The sequence below is a fragment of the Pelodiscus sinensis genome, chromosome 2 (assembly GCF_049634645.1).
Source record: "Pelodiscus sinensis isolate JC-2024 chromosome 2, ASM4963464v1, whole genome shotgun sequence".
NCBI classification, from domain to species: Eukaryota; Metazoa; Chordata; order Testudines; family Trionychidae; genus Pelodiscus; species Pelodiscus sinensis.
In genome coordinates, this window is record NC_134712.1 from 242138280 (window position 1) to 242154957 (window position 16678).

Here is a 16678-nt window from a genome sequence, read left to right on the forward strand (position 1 = left end):
AGTATGGGTAGAGTATATGGAACTATATACAAACAAACAATTGCCCTTATTTTATTCAAATCTTTACTGAAAGTTCACATCTCTTGTATGACCTGTATGAAATAAGTGGGTTCTATAGTTCATTAGACATACACAGACAGAGCCATCAAGGGCTACACATGCCAAAACAGAGTAACTGCCTATTCTTAGTACTGCTCTTCCTTCCTTTCTTGCTTCATCCATCCTTCACTTGTTGCATCTTATCTACAACTAGACTGTAAGCACCTAAAGGCAAAGCACAGGAGTGTTTTTATCTTGTGCTCTGAGAACACTTGGGGCTCTACAACAGGGATGATACAACCTGGCGATTCATGCTGAGATGCAATCCTGCACTGTGCTGAGAACCTCTGCCTTCTACTCCCACTGAAATCAGTGCAAGTTAAGACCGTTCAGCATCTGAGAGGATCGGGCCCATTGCTATTCAAATTTGCTATGTAATTACAGCATGGCTATTGAGTTGCCACTGAGGCGAAACACTGTACAGTGCTGTGAGCTAAAAACAGATGTGAACAACCACTGAACTTCATGAACTCTTCACTGCTGCATGGTCTAATCAGCTTGCATGCTGCATTTTTTACAGGAACCTTTGGCTACATGTTAATAACCAGGTTTCTCTTTGGTAGGTTTCTGGGCAATTAAGGGATTCAAGACTCATTGAATCCTATGGAACTGCTCTTTTTTAATTTATCTGGGAACTTACAAGCCCCACATTACCATAGAATCTGAGCACCTCATTATCATTAATGGATTTGAGTTTCACAGCATTCTGGTGAAGCAGAGAAGCATTAATCTCATTTACAGATGGGAAACTGAGGCATTGAGTGATTTACTTAAAGTCACATGGGAAGTTTGTGCCATAGCAAAGAATCTAACCCAGGTCTAGGGCATTGGTTCCCAACATGTGGCCCACAGGTACTGTAGAGGGGTCTGTGGAACGTTTAGGAAAGGAAAGGAAAAGTAAGGATCGGGCCCACCGAGGGACTGGGACTTTCTGCCAGGTGATTCTCACTTGAGGGTTTGCCATTTGTGACCGGCCGCATGCACGTATGCACGCTGTCTCCTGCCCTTGGGATGGGATCTTGATACCTCAGGAGGCACCATCTGTCCTCCCACCCCCAGCAGTGCTGCTGTTTATGCTCCAGCCTTCTCCCCACACCCAGTCCCACAGTGAACCTAATCCTTACTTTTATTTTCCTTTTCTTTGTTTTCTTCCCCAGGGCTCCATGCCCAGCCAAGGGCAGAGTGCTGGGGCAGGAGCTGCATTTGGCTACGAGAGACCCCTCACCGTATCCTCAGTGATGGGCAGGAGATGGAAGGGGCAGGAGCTGAGGAAGCAGTATGGGCCAAGGGATGTGCTGGCCGTCACTTCCCGCCCCTCCCCTTGGAGGGTAACGTAAAATTTTAACAGATTGAAAAGGGGTCCGTATGCTTGAAAAGGTTGGGAACCCCTGGTCTAGAGCGCTTCATTACACCATCCTTTCCCCTTTGTAATAGTGAATTAAATGTCTCTGAACACTTGCAGCTCAAAGCTACATTTGGCAGGATTGGAGTGATATCAGTAAACACTGACCTCACTATACACACATAAACCAACAAAAATGATTCCTGATAGGCAAAGAAAGACAAATGAGTTTGACTTAAGGAAACTTACTTTGTATATTATAGCATAGGATGCTGACAATTTATGTTTTCATGTTTTTAAAGCTTTAACTTTTTGAATCTCAACATCTAATCTTAAATAATTATAGTTGGACCCTCCATAATTTCTCAAAACCATGACAATTTAAATTGATAAACATAGAAAAATGCTTGAAAATAAGCATCAATATTAGCTACTCAATTATTTTAAAAAATCTAATTCTGCCAAGTATGCTTAGAGACTATTTAGCATTTTATGCCTATTTTGTGATTATGCCAACTACATAGGTCCACATTTGGAATGCACAAAATCTAGATCATTGGTAAGGGCTCTAAAATTAAGACTTCTTTCTATTATAAATCATGAAGAGGCCAAAGAAGTCAGTGCACTTACTGCTTTCTCTAATTTCCCTAACACTTTGGCTACTGTGTGAAATATGCCAAACTTAATATATTCCCACCCCCAAAGCAGCACATTTTCACCATAACTCTCATTGATGCTAATAAGAATGAGAATTAGGAAAAAAACTACTTAAAGCAAGCAGATTTTACGATGAATGAACCATATAGCTGGAACAGTGATATACATGTTTTCTATCAGATACTTGATACAACACATTAGTAACTGCAGTTAAGCTTTTGATACAAAATACTGGATTAAGACTTAGTTTCATTGACTTGGAGAAGCCTTAAATCAAGCTAAGGTTAGGTCTACACTGCAGGTAGGCACTCATGGTTGGTCTACACCCACTAACTCAGGCTCATGGGGCTGTTTAAGAGTATTGCAGAGATGTTCAGGGCTGGGCTGAAGCCTGAGCCTCTCCTATCTCACGGAGTCCTTTAGCCCTCATGTCTATTTAACCCACATACCTTCTGGGTGTGGTTCACTGGCCCATGTAGTGGCACTTAGACCACTTACAGAGAGAAAAATGAGTCTTTTTGGCAGCCTTAGCTGAAAGGCAGCTGGCTTTTAGCTTGAGCTGTAGAGGCTCACGTGCTACGCTCTAGAGGTCCCAGGTTTGGTTCTGCCTGTTGGCTGTTAAATCTACACTGCAGTTAAACAGCCCCCTAGACTGAACCTCACGAGACCGAGTCAGCTGCAAGTTTTTAATTGCAATGTAGACATACCCTTAGACATTTCTAAGGCTCCTGTCACTTTGGTGTCTAAGGCTGGTATCAAAGGGCTTGATCTCAGTATTTTCCATTGAGTTCCATGGACACCAGGGCTGGCCCCATAAGCATAGGTTAAAAGGTCTGATTAAATGAAGGAAATGTGAAAGGAGTACAAAGAGCTTCATTATTCTCATGCTTCAGGGCACGAGGCAACCTTCCACTAAGGGGGTTGGGAAGACATGTCCCCTAAGGACAGATTATTACAAGAATTTTGAAGCTAGTAATTAGGTACCTTCCACTGACAGGCTACCAACCTAGACTGATAACGGATCAGATCCACTCTCTTCCCTGGAGTGCTGTCTAGTAATGAGAACAGGGCAATGGGGTCAGGCCAGTCAGCTCAGTGTGTGGCTTTGTACAAGTCAATAACTCATTCCGTGCCTCGGTTTCCCAGTTTGTAAAATGGGTGTTACTTCTCTGCTTCACTCAGATGTTGAGAGGATTGAAGAGTTAATGTTGCAAAAGCAAAATAAAAAGGTGAGGTACCATTTGTTTTACAAAGGAGGAATTTTCTACCTAGACACTTGTATTTAGATAATTCATAATGCAGAAACATCCAGAGGAATGATATCATAATATTTAGTATTTATGCAGCAGTTTCCATGTTCAAAGTGAATTACAAATCCAAACTAATCCTCACAATATCCCTGTACAGGCCTGTCAACAGGGAGCTGTCTCCCCCCCCCCCCCCCCCCCCCCCACACACACACACACCCCTTGCCCAAGGGCTGTTGGCAGCCCTGTCCATATGACACAGGTAGCTAAATATTATTCCAGTGCTAAAGATAGGGAAACAGAGGCAAAAGGTGAAGTAATGGCTCAAGATCAAAGAGCAAGTGTCTGATAATATATGGTCTCCAGCCTTTTTAAGCACAGGGTCACTTTTTAAATTCAAGCACAATCTACGATCTACCTCAAACCCAAATATTCAAACCCCACCTCCCTTCCCACCCCAGCTGCACTCCTTCTCTAAGGCCCCATCCTGTGCACTCCATCCCCTGGCCTTTTTCCATCTTGGGAGGGGCGGGGGAAGGTTCTGGTCTTGTGCTCAGGAGTTCAGAGTGTGGGAGAGGTTCTGGGCTGAGGCTGGGGCAGGGTGTGGATGTGCAGAAGAGGTTCAGGGTACAGGCTCTGGGAGGTAGTTTAGGTGCAACAGGGGCTCAAGGGTCATCAACATCCCTTCTCTGCTTCCCCTACTCTGCACAGCAAGCAGGAGGCTCCCAGGGGACAGCTTCAAGGAAGAGGGCAGAAGCATGGCAGTAGGGGAGGGGCAGCTTCAAGGCAGAGGGCAGAAGCATGAGAATGGGGGGGGGGGGAGGTGCAGCTGAAGTGCCCACAGTCAGGATCACCTGTCAGAGGCTCCAATATTTACCAGTAGACCCGGATCTATTGGTTGATGACCACTGCTCTAAAGTTTTATAGATTCCAAGGCAAGAAGGGACCTCTGTGATTATCTGGTATGCCCTCCTTTGTAGCACAGGCCCAAATCTCCCCCACAATAATTCCTAGAGCACAGCTTCTGGAAAAAAATATTCCAATCCTAATTAAAAATGGTCAGCCATGATCTTTCATAAATTGTTTCAGTGGTTAATGGGGAACAAGGAACTCAGCACTTCAAATGAGACTCTTGCAGGATAAAGCATCTGTGTAAATTCATTACAATCTTAGTGATCAGCATTTGTTCAGTGGCACCTCACTAAAACTAATATGCTTTTTTCCTGTGTAAATTCTTGAACATTAAAAACTAGCTTACTCAGGGTACGTCTACACTACAGCGCTAGTTCGAACTAACTTAGTTCGAATTAGTTAATTCGAACTAAGCTAGTTCGAACTAACGCATCTAGAACTAAAAACTAGTTCGAACTAGCGTTTTGCTAGTTCGAACTAGTAAGTCCACATTGAGTGGACTCTGAACAGGGCTTAAGGATGGCCGGAAGCAGTGCCGGCAGGGCATAAAAGGAGGACTTAGAGCATGGAGATACTGTCTCAGGCTAGCCGAGGGCTGCGCTTAAAGGGTCCCGACCCCCACCCCGGACACACAGTTCTAAGGGGTGCCCCGCTTGCAAAGAAGTTCTGGCTTGGAGTGCCCTGAGTGCCCACACTGGGCACATCACACCACTCGGCCATCAGCCCGGCTGCACTTGCCGCAGGCTGCCATCTGGGGAGAGGGAGTAATTGGGGGGCTGCAGGAGAGCTTCCACCCCCAGAAGCCCGCAGAGCCAGCCCAGTCCTCCCCATCGGGGGCTCGTACCCCATTCCTCCCTCACCTCCTTCCACTTGCCCTTCCCTAGCCCCCCTTCTTCTTGATGTACAAAATAAAGATAACGTTTCTTCCAACATTGACTCTGTCTTTATTGAAAAAAACTGGGGGAGACTGGGAAAAGGAGGTGGGAGAGGGGAAGAGAAAGGCTGGGAGAGGGGAGGGCAACTAACATGATCAGGGGTTGGGAACAGGTCCCAGATGAAGAGAGGCTACAGAGACTGGGACTGTTCAGCTTAGAAAAGAGGAGACGGAGGGGGGACAGGATAGAGGTCTGTAAAAGCAGGGGTTGGGTGGAGAGGGTGCATTCAGAAAAGTTCTTCCTGAGTTCCCATAAAGAAGGACTAGAGGACACCAAAGGAAAGGAATGGGTAGCAGGCTTGAAACTAGTAAGAGAAAGTTGTTCTTGACAAAGCAAATAGTTAACCTGTGGAACTCCTTGCTGCAGGAGGCTGTGAAGGCTACAACTAGAACAGAGTTGAAAGGGAAGTGAGATCAAGTCATGGAGGTTGGGTCCATGGAGTCCTATTAGCCAGAGGGTAGGAGTGGTGTCCCTGCCCAAAGTTTGTGGAAGGCTGGAGAGGGATGGCACGAGACAAATGGCTTGGTCATTGTCTTCGGTCCATCCCCTCCAGGGTCCCTAGGGTTGGCCGCTGTGGGCAGACAGGCTACTGGGCTAGATGGACCTTTGGTCTGACCCAGGACGGCCATTCTAAGCTCAGGGCTCAGTGTCGGGGGTCTCAGTGGACCCCCTTGATTTTCATGCACACCTGGTCCTGGGTGGCCAGGCTGGCAGCTCTCCTGCCCTAGACGGCCACTTTCCTGTGCCTAGTGCGGAGATCGTGGACGAGGTCCACGATGTCCGCACTAGCCCAGGAAGGTGCCCGCCTCTTGCGGTCCAGGGCAAGCTCCCGGGAGCCGCCAGCCTGGTCCCGGCAAGAGGGGGTGGGCTGGGGGGCATCGGGTGGGTGGCTCTGTGCCGTGCCAGGTGCAGGGTCTGCTAGCTGGGTGCTGGCAGGCTTGCACCTGGCACGGGCACCGTAGCCAGCCCGTGCCCCTTTAAGGGGTCCGGGGCCGGGAGGGGGGCATAGAGTTTCCCTGGTGTTGGCCAGAGTGGCCACCAGGGAAACCTGGGGAGGGCTAGCCTCCCACTAGTTCGAACTAAAGGGCTACACAGCCCTTAGTTCGAACTAGCTAGTTCGAACTAGGCGTTAGTCCTCGTAAAATGAGGTTTACCTAGTTCGAACTAAGCGCTCCGCTAGTTCGATTCAAATTCGAACTAGCGGAGCGCTAGTGTAGCGCATAGGAAAGTTAGTTCGAACTAACGTCCGTTAGTTCGAACTAACTTTCTAGTGTAGACATACCCTCAGAGTTTTACTTGGCTTTTAGGGTTATAAGACATGCTGATAAGGTATATCTGCTTCAATACATAAAAAGCAACCTTGCAAAAACTATTGCTTTATTACAGTAATATTCATCAACAAATCCAAATGGTTTATTGGTTTTAATTGATCTCTGATCAGTAAAACATGCAAGCCTGGTTAACGTAAATCTGAAACTGGTAATTACTAAATATAGGGATAGCACAACACTGACACTTAAAGAGGGCACAATCTTAAACTGTGAAGATAATTACCTTTGCAGTATTGGAGCAAATCCTGGGGTGTTTGCTCAAATAACATTGAATCCATCATTAACAGAGCCCCAAAAAATTCATGGCCATGAAAAACATATTACAGATCATGAACTCTGGTCTCATCCATGAAATCTGATCTTTTGTGTACTTTTACCCTGTACTATTCAGATTTCATAGGGGAAATCAATGTGTCTCAAACTTGGGGTCCTGACCAAAAAGGGAGTTGCGGGGTAAGAATTAGAAGTTTATTGAAGAGGGTCACAGTGTTGACATCCTTACATCTGCAGTGTCTTCAGCACTAGATAGCCAGAGAATTACAGCTATTAGCCAGGTGTCCAGCTCTGAAGGTAGTGCCCCACGAGGAGCAATGTGGAAGCGAGGTCCTACCATATCATGTCATCCTTACTTCTGCACTGCCATTGGTAGTGGCGCTGCCTTCAAAATGGGGCTACTTGCCTGTAGCCACTTCTCTCCACAAGCCCAGCTCTGAAGACAGTGCTGCTGCCAGCATCAGTGCAGAAGTAAGGCTGGCAATATCCCACAACCCCATTTTAGGTCACGATACCTACAGTTACAAGACTGTAAAATTTCAGATTTAAATATCGGACATCATTACATTCACTGTGAATTTGGTAGGGGTCTAATTATTAACAAATTACTCGCTCAATATTAATGTACATACTCAATTTAGTGTGATACTAATGGTCAATACAAGTGAAAGATGAAGCCAGTTGATTTTTAGTAATGCCATCCAGCAAAGAATATATAACATTACAAGCAGTGGTGTAACTTTATGTCTACTCCCATGTATCCTTTGTCCCATCACTGGCCTTTTAAGCCTCTGGTTTACACAGTGCTATATTCTGATCCTAATGCATACAAACAATGCCTACCAGAATCTTATCTAGGTTCATCTCGCAGAACATGGCATACTCAGTTAGCAGCATATGTGGTCATAGTAATCATCTAATTTACCCAGTTTCCTGATGAAGTCCAACTTCTTCTTAAGCCTCTTTCATTAGGGAGGTTGCCTAGCACAGTTCTTAGTAAGAATTCTCTGTCCACATTGTTCATGCTTAGAACCCAGGTAGCAACAACATGATTTAAACATGATTGCAGCTAACATGGTTCTGATCCCTGTACACACAGGTCTTAAAAGTATAAGCTCAAAGCTGACATACCTTGCTGAAATTGCCCTCATGAGAAATAACTGACTTCAGAGCATGACTAATAATGTTCCTTAGGTTTATATATATGCAAAATGTACCATGTCAAGAGATCATGGCATTACACAATTGTATTCCAACCTTGTTATAATACAGCTTGGTCTTACAGTACACATGTAAACATGAACTAACCATGTTGTAACCCAATGTTATATATTGTAAAGGATTGGAATGTAATAAAATTATTCCACTGCATGGTTTTGGATTTGTCCATACCTGTAAGCCCAAACTTGCTAAAACATAATCTGGACATTGCTGAGTTACAACACAGTTAAAAATGTAAAGAGGATTGGCCCCTAAAAATAGAGATGTTCAGCACAACTTGGTAGTGAAAACTTTTGATGAATCCAACAATAGCCTACAAATAAAATAAATGCAGAACAATGAAGAAACTTTTAAAATGCTTAGACATAAACTTGAAAAATGGAGGCAGCAAATATCTATTGCATTTATGTGCTCCATTTTCTGGATGTTGTTTGCATGTTCCTTATAATATGACCTATTAAACTCTTCCTACAGGGAGGTAAGGAGATAAATTATATCCTCAAGAAACAGTTGAAAGAGCTCAAGCATTTATAGCTGCAGGAAGACTCTGTAAATGTTAAGCTTGTAGCACACCGATTTTATTCTAATAAACATAAAAACGGCAAGTACTATGTATAGGGTTTAAATAACAATTTCAACATGTCGTGAACAGGCACTCATTAGTATCATGCTTTCTCCGCTCCCTCTAACATCTGTCATAGTGATGGGGCTTCTGCAATGGCTCCCAATTACTTTCTCTACCAAGCTTCATTTATTACAGCAATAACCTGCATTCAATCATAAATCTATCCCAGGTTTTACTGTTACTCTTGACTGGTTCTTTTGCCACTACAGCAGGGACGATGTGGTTCAACCCTGCTATGGTTTCTAGCATTAATCAGCTAACTGAGAGTTGTTCCAGGGAGTTGAAGGAGATCGTATGCCTTTATTTCACTTGTACATTGTTATATGGAAATTATATTTCTTTGTTAGGCCCCATGGACTAGAACTCACATGAGTGTGTGGGGGTCCAAGCATAGCTTAGTGCCCCACAGTGCCACATCAGGGGAGCACTGGGGTGAGCAGGTGTTGCAGGAAGTACTGCCCCAAGGACCCAGAGTGCTAGCACCCTGCACCCCTTTGATTGGCCTGGCACACTATTTATCCCTGGCCCATGGCCCATCACACAGACTTCTGGCCTGATGTGACTCCAGACCTTACCTCATCTTCTGATCTCCAGCCTCTGACCCTGGCCCAACTTTGACTCTTGCTTATTGAACCTGGCTCTAGTGATTCCTCTGACTCCTGATTGCCATCTAACTTCCTTGGTGTGTGGACTTTAGCCCAATTCTGACTGCTAGACAAGATTGCCTGTGCTTTAGTACCTTACAGTATTCAACCCTAACCCTCCCATACCCCGATATATGTACTTACCTTCCTTGTCCCCCTCTCTGCCAAACATGTACACACATGAATATCTTTAGGCACATGTGTACTTCCACTAAACTCAGATAGAAGTTGTATACCATAATGCATTGATTGGCATGGTATAAGACCCCCAAAAAACTAGTAAATGTGTATAAATGTGCACTTAAATTATAAATTAGATCTTAAATTATAACCCCTTCAGGGCAGAGACCGTGCCTTTGGGTGTGTTTGACACCTAGCACAATGAGGCTCCGATTCTGACTGAGGATTCAGGGCACACCATGATATAAATATGAAATAACTATAATAATCTAGCTATGATGATAAACATAGTAACAGATGCCTCAATGTCATGGCCAATTAAGATGAAGTCATTTGAAATTTGATGCAGACTATCATTAATTTGAGTATGTTGCTTCCATGTCACAGTGTATTCCCTGTCCTCGACTTTCTAGGTGTGATTCATTGATTGGAAATAGCAGCACAAAGGAGATATAACACCAGATTTACTACCCCCCAGTAGGACTCCTTATGCCTAGGGGTATCCTCCAGCATTATGGGATCACCATCGTGGCTTCAATGCTAGCCCATCCTTGCCACTGGAATAAGGTACATGGCTAGAAAAAACAGATATTAGCTAGGGTGCACCTGGACCTAGAATCCTGGCTTCCCACAACTCTTGAGCTCCTGTGTCTAGCACAGTTTGATTAGATCTGAGAATCTGGTGCTACATCTGCAACATTTATTTGCCAAGAAGAGTGGGAATGATATCCCTGCTCTCGTGTGAATCCTAACCTACAGCAAGGCCAAGGCGATTTAGTATCTCTTTCCTGCTCCTTCCCTGTGCTGTTCATCAGAACTACCTTTCAAGTATACCAACACAGAAGATGTGGGGCTGCAGAGAAACCATATGAGATGCATGTGCAAAAGAGCTAAAACAGATCATACTTACTGACAAATATTTTAGACAAAGACAAACTTATTAGTTCTGGGAAAGGAGAATGGATTTGAGATCCATTGGAGATAGACAAAGCATTACATCATCTAGCTGACCATAAGGTGGCATTGTGTCTCTCCTAAGGCAAGACTACTTTTTTCCCTGTACACTGACTGAACCCTCAATAAATAATGGGATATTGTTTACTCTAATGGCTAAGGAGTGATTACCAACCACAGAGACATTTCTGAGCAAAATACAATAGCCAGCGCTTGCTTCCTTCCTTCCTATCTACCTACGGTATGTCTAGACTACATGGCTCCATTGCCCTTAAAGGGATTTTTGTTTGAGAGTAGACACCAGACTCAAGCCTTTGCTGTAAATTGATGGAGAAACACACAATTTGCCAGCAACCAAAACAGGCTATGCATCCCTCCCTCCCTTATCTGCACTGATCATTTTAGCAATCCCATTAGGTTTAGATAATGAGTGAGGGAGGGATCCTTTGAACAGTGGCAGGCAGTGTAGCTACAGGGATATCCCTGGATCTTAAAAAGCTTGGAGACCACTGATCAAGGAGGAGGCAGCACAAGTGGGTACCAGCAGGAAAAGCCTGTGATAAAGAAGGTGCTGTGAAAGATGTGGGGAAATAGCCCAGGAGTTTCTAGCTGTCTCACACCTGGTGTGGGAGACTTTTACATACAGCAGCTTTTACAGGGCCCTGGGCTGGAACCTGGAGTAGAGGGTGGACTAGGTCCCTTCCACCTCCCATTTCTGCTCGAGAGGTCCCCTCCACTCCCCCCTCCCCCATTTCTGCTCGAGAAAAAGACTGATTGGGAAAAAGAAAAGGGTTTATCCAACCCTGTGTCATTTTTGAGGATCCACTTAGACTGTGACATTTAGTTTCCTCTGTTCCTCATGCTGGTCAATGATGAGAGTAGCTCAACAAACAAAATGGTGCCTAAACTGAGGGCTGCTGTGAGCCTCTTGGGCAAGCAATCCTCCTGAAAACACAGGCCCACCAAGGTTGAATAGGAGCTTTGTCACATTCCCTACAACAATTCAATGAAACTTAGATGTAAATAAGTTAACTAGCAATGTTCCTTCTAATTTTTTCCATCCATGTACAGAATACATTTTTATGTGTACTGAGGCATATGTAGATGAGCACCATTAGTAAAAACAACAAATTTAGCCACACTGACCAAACACATTTGGGAAGCTTTGGTACAACTCATTTGATCTCAAAGGTCAAAACTACTAACAGTATTTTTCAGCCACTGGAGACTTTAGATCCCCCAAAGCACTTGTTTGGCTGAATGTCTGCTCCGTCAGTGAATAATTCCACATCCTATCAAATAAAATGATTCTTCATGGACAGTAAATAATATGATTTTAGATATCTACAAAGATATATGCAGCTGGCACAAAGATAGAGTTATACAAAGTGTACTGCTTCTATACACATCCTTTGGTAAAATAATTATATGGCTTAAAATGGGAACACAGAAAAATGTGAACCACTAAAGGAAGAATTACAAATAGTTCCTTCTAATAGTTGAAGATGATATAAACTTCAACTAGTCAACCAACCAACCAACCAACCAACCAACCAACCAACCAACCAGTGTTCTGGCTTTTCATGTAGAGCATGGAATCATGTCAGATTTTGTCTACATTTTTTGATTTTGTGGGATATAGTAAAATACATCTTGAACTATAGCACAAGGGAACAGCAAAGCAATTGATCCCTAGTCATGGACAGATGAAGACAGATGCAACATATTGGCTACGTCTAGACTGGCATGATTTTCCGGAAATGCTTTTAACGGAAAAGTTTTCCGTTAAAAGCATTTTCGGAAAAGAGCGTCTGGACTGGCACGGACGCTTTTCCGCAAAAGCACTTTTTGCGGAAAAGCGTCCATGGCCAATCTAGACACGCTTTTGCACAAAAAAGCCCCGATCACCATTTTCGCAATCGGGGCTTTTTTGCGGAAAACAAATCTGAGCTGTCTACACTGGCCCTTTTGCGCAAAAGTTTTGCGCAAAAGGGACTTTTGCCCGAACGGGAGCAGCATAGTATTTCCGCAAAAAGCACTGATTTCTTACAGTAGGAAGTCAGTGCTTTTGCGGTAATTCAAGCGGACAGTGTAGACAGCTGGCAAGTTTTTCCGGAAAAGTGGCTGATTTTCCGGAAAAACTGGCCAGTCTAGACACAGCCATTGTGTCTACTATAATCTAGAGAACTGGAACACAGAAATGTCAGGAGTATGGAAAGTGTAGACAAAGACATTAGAAAGATTCTTGCATTTTCCTTCAGGAATGGCTGGCTGCAGAGTCAGCCTCAATGCTCTCCACTAAGAGAAAGGCATTGGTCTTCCAATATGCATGTAAACAGTTTTATGTCTGTGTGGACTATGCTTATATGGGGACACACAGGGAGATATGACTACTTACTTATCAGGAAGTTCCTTCCAAAACTCTGAGCTATACAGCAGCCATAACAAACATTTTGAATACCAAAGTGGAGCAAGATTAATGCTAAGCATGACGAAGAGCCATGAATAAAGAATTCGCACATTATTGCAACTCATAAAATATAAGAGACCTAATTTTCCTCTTATATCAGTTTTACACCTGTGTTGTTCCACTGATTTCTGTGTGATTTACTCCTGATTTTTAGCACTCTGAGAGAAAGGCAAAGACCAGTGTGCTCTCTGGGCCACTTAACATGAAGTGTAATGAAGATGAATATGTTGCAAAAGAAAAAGTTTAAATTACGAAGTGCCTCCACATATTGCGGTAATTAACTCAACTTTTAGAAAAGCAACTCCAAATCAGTATGTATAACACAGCTCAAACCTTATTGTTGATTCTAATTACTTTGCCCATACCTGGAGCAAAACAATGTTTTCTATGTATGAGGGTTGAATATAAAGGGCCTGATATGCCTTTCACTTCCAGTAGTGTGAATCATGTCAATGGAGTAACATTGATCTAAAACTGACATATAGGAAAGCCAAATCAGGATCACTATCTTTTTTTGTCTTTGTACTCATTCCCAGTTCATCTCATTATGGAAATGTCAATAGCAATTCCATAGATAAGATTGGGTTGAGTTCTGCATTTAAACTGAGATTACATTTTGAGAACATGGTATTGTACAATTAAAATCCAAAGGGACATATCCTAAGTGGCTGTCAGTCAGCATAACTCCATTGAAGTCAATAGTGTTATGATTTACACTAGCTGCAGAGATGGTCCAGAGAATTTTAGTTGAAAGTCATTTTCGTAGTTGGGTCCATTATTACTACAGGAATGTGTAGTCTAATAAAATATATTAATCTTCAACGAATTCCAACAAACTTATTGTAGATAATGCAATAGGAATTAATTAACACTTAGAAGTTGAGAAGAACCATAATCTTACTATTCACACGTGCTTCTATTTGTATTAAAACATTTCTCTCTTGATATATATGAAAAAACTTTTCCTGTGGGATGACAGAGTGACGTCATTATGTCACTCTGCATCCTGCCTGCTTCCTCCTTCCCTCCCTCCTCCGCAGTCCTCAGGGGGCAGGTGCTGCACAGCCTCCCTCCTCCCCGGTGTTCCGGGGAGGAGCCAAACCTGCCATGACAGCCTCGGCCCACCTCTACCCTTTGGCAGCTGGAGAGAGAGAGACGGGCCTGCCACACCACGGCGTCAGCCTGGCCCAACCTCCCGGCAGCCAGAGGGAGAGAGCAGGACCTGGTGAGGCCTTGGCCCAGCCCAACGTCTCAGTAATTAGAGAGAGAGAGAAAGACCTGCTCTGCTGCAGCCCAACTCCCCCAGCGGCTGGGGAGGGGGGCGAGAGCCGGGCCTAATGAGGCCTCAGCACAGCCCGCCATGCCTCCACCTGGCCCTCCTCAGCGGCCGTGGGGAGAGCCAGGGCTGCCTACCACCAGAGAAAGAAGGATTGGCGGGCACAGCAAGCAGGGGGCGCTGCCCCCTTGTACTCTATAAAAAGGGGAAAATGGGCAATGTCGTCAGCAATTGCGATCAGCCTGTTTTGAAATGGATAGTTTTTGAACACAGCTTTCCTTGTCAACAACAAACCCAATCAACATGGTAACATTTACTGTACTTATTTGAGAAGATTCTCTAAAATGGGAGTACTCACCCAAGTGAGCAAAGGGCCTGCAATCTGGTTCTACCCTAATCCCAATCTGCTCTCTACCCTTCAACACTCTGATTCTGAACGCCAATCGTCCCACTCTTTGAAATCCCTCCTACCCATCTTTTTCCACCACCTCTCAGATAACAATTTTCTTTAAAAATATAATTATCTAAAAAGGATAGAAAACTAGGACCACCAGTGACAATTACAGTTACCTATGTGTTGACGTTATTGGTCCCAGGGGTATACTCCTTTTAAATACAGGGAATCTGAAACTGAAAGATTCTTTCAAAGTAAAATAAACCTATTCAGTTAAACTACTGTACCATGATGTACTCTGTATCATTCAGCAACTTCATAACCTTATTCAGCTCCTACCCTTTTCCTTTAGTTATTTCCCTCAGTATCCTGTTTTGTGTGCTGTCTTTTGCTTACTACAAAAATCCTCTATACACAGATAGGCTTTGCCTACACTGCTGCACTATTTTGGGGTACCGTAGGTATCCTGAAATACCTATTCTGTGTCTTTTGAGCACGTCCATTATTTCAAAATATAATGGGCTCGCTATTCCAACGACCCTGTAAACCTTATTCCGTGAGGAGTAAGGGACATTTTGAAATAGCGATTTATTACGAAATACATGCTGTTTAGACTGTGCCAAATTTTGAAATAAGCTATTTCAAAATTAACTCGAAATAAGCTACGCAATTTGCATAGCTCAAATTGTGTAGCTTATTTCAAGCTTTAGGTGCAGTGTAGATGTACCCCTATAGTGTTATATTCACTTATATTTGATAATAATATTCAAAACTCCGTGTCAAACCATAGACGTACCAAGTAATATTTGAAAAGCAAATAAGTGATGTAAGAGCTTAAGTTCCAAAGTGACTTGAGTATTTAGGGCCAGATTTTCAAAAGTAATTAAGTATATAAAGATACAGAGAAGCTTTTCAAAAGTTCATAAGCAGATTAGGCATCAAATTCCCACTGAAATCAAGAGTCTACATTTATTGAAAATCAATGACACTTAGGCTCTTAAGTGCCCAAGTCACTTTAGAAAATGGGATTTAGGCACTTCTGGAATTTTTACTCACAGTCACTAAATTCATTATATAATACAGTATAATGGATCAAGGAAATCACTAACATCTGAATGAGAGAGAACCACTATCATCAGTTAGGATTAAGATTTGTTTCTTAAAATGTGTTTTTTAAATCATCAAGCAAAATGAATTATTTGAAGGCAACAGATCTTTGTGCTGCTAGTTACAGTTTGGAGGTACATACCGAGTTTGGTTATTGCCTGCTCTAAAAATCTATCCTTAATAATAAAAGAAACATACCTTCACAAGTCAGTAAGAAGTACTCCATGTTGTGACTGAATGATGCACTGAAATAAGTACAGTTTTCAATCAAATCACAGGACAGACACTGCCTGTTGAAGTTTCCATTTGTGCTTGCACTGAAAAAGTTAATACATGTACAGGAGGGTCAACTAAGCAAGGGTTACATTGAAGCAATATCTTTTGAACTTTATTGCAGTGAGAGAAAAAGAACATTAATGTGTTCAGCATTACTAACAGACTAGGCAATCTAAATTGCTAGATTGTGTTTTTTTTACAAGAACTGAAAAGATAAATAAAGGGCGTTGGTGGCTTTTGTGCAAGGCATGTGGTTATATTTGAGGGCTACAGCTTTTCAGAAAATGATGAATGCACCTGAACTTTCAATATAAAAATAACGCGTTTTAATTCAGGGAATAGACATGTAATTAAGAATTGTTTCTATGCTACTTTATGTTTACTGCAGACAAAAGAGAACTAGAGATCTTTTCTTTAAGAGGCAGTTTTTATGACTTGCTAAGGGCTGCCTCATAGAAAATCCTCTGTCTTTGCATCTAAATAGGGGGCTAACCACAACATCTAGCTAGAACAAAAAAGAACCTGTTTTGCCTGCTTTATTTTTGAAGTACAAAGTCTGTTCTGTGCATGTGCTAAAGAGTACCATGCCGGATAAAGACTAAATTACTATTTATTAACAATGAGGAGCCTATGACACCTTATAGATTTACAGTTTTATTTGGATATATGCTTTCATGGGCAAAAACCACTCTGTTAGACACACAAAGTGGTTTTTACTACAAAAGATTATGCCAA

At 42.9% G+C, this 16678-nt stretch overlaps 1 protein-coding gene across 4 annotated transcripts in view; it reads right to left on the reverse strand.

The window, feature by feature from the left end:
• The window catches only part of DPP6 (dipeptidyl peptidase like 6), an 865367-nt gene that overhangs the window by 51039 nt on the left and 797650 nt on the right, over window positions 1-16678 (reverse strand). For all 4 annotated transcript variants that reach the window (XM_075922772.1, XM_006129324.3, XM_075922771.1 and 1 more), the window contains exon 16: window positions 15866-15984. In XM_075922772.1, coding sequence (XP_075778887.1) covers window positions 15866-15984 — 119 coding nt within the window. The remainder of the gene's footprint in view (window positions 1-15865; window positions 15985-16678) is intronic.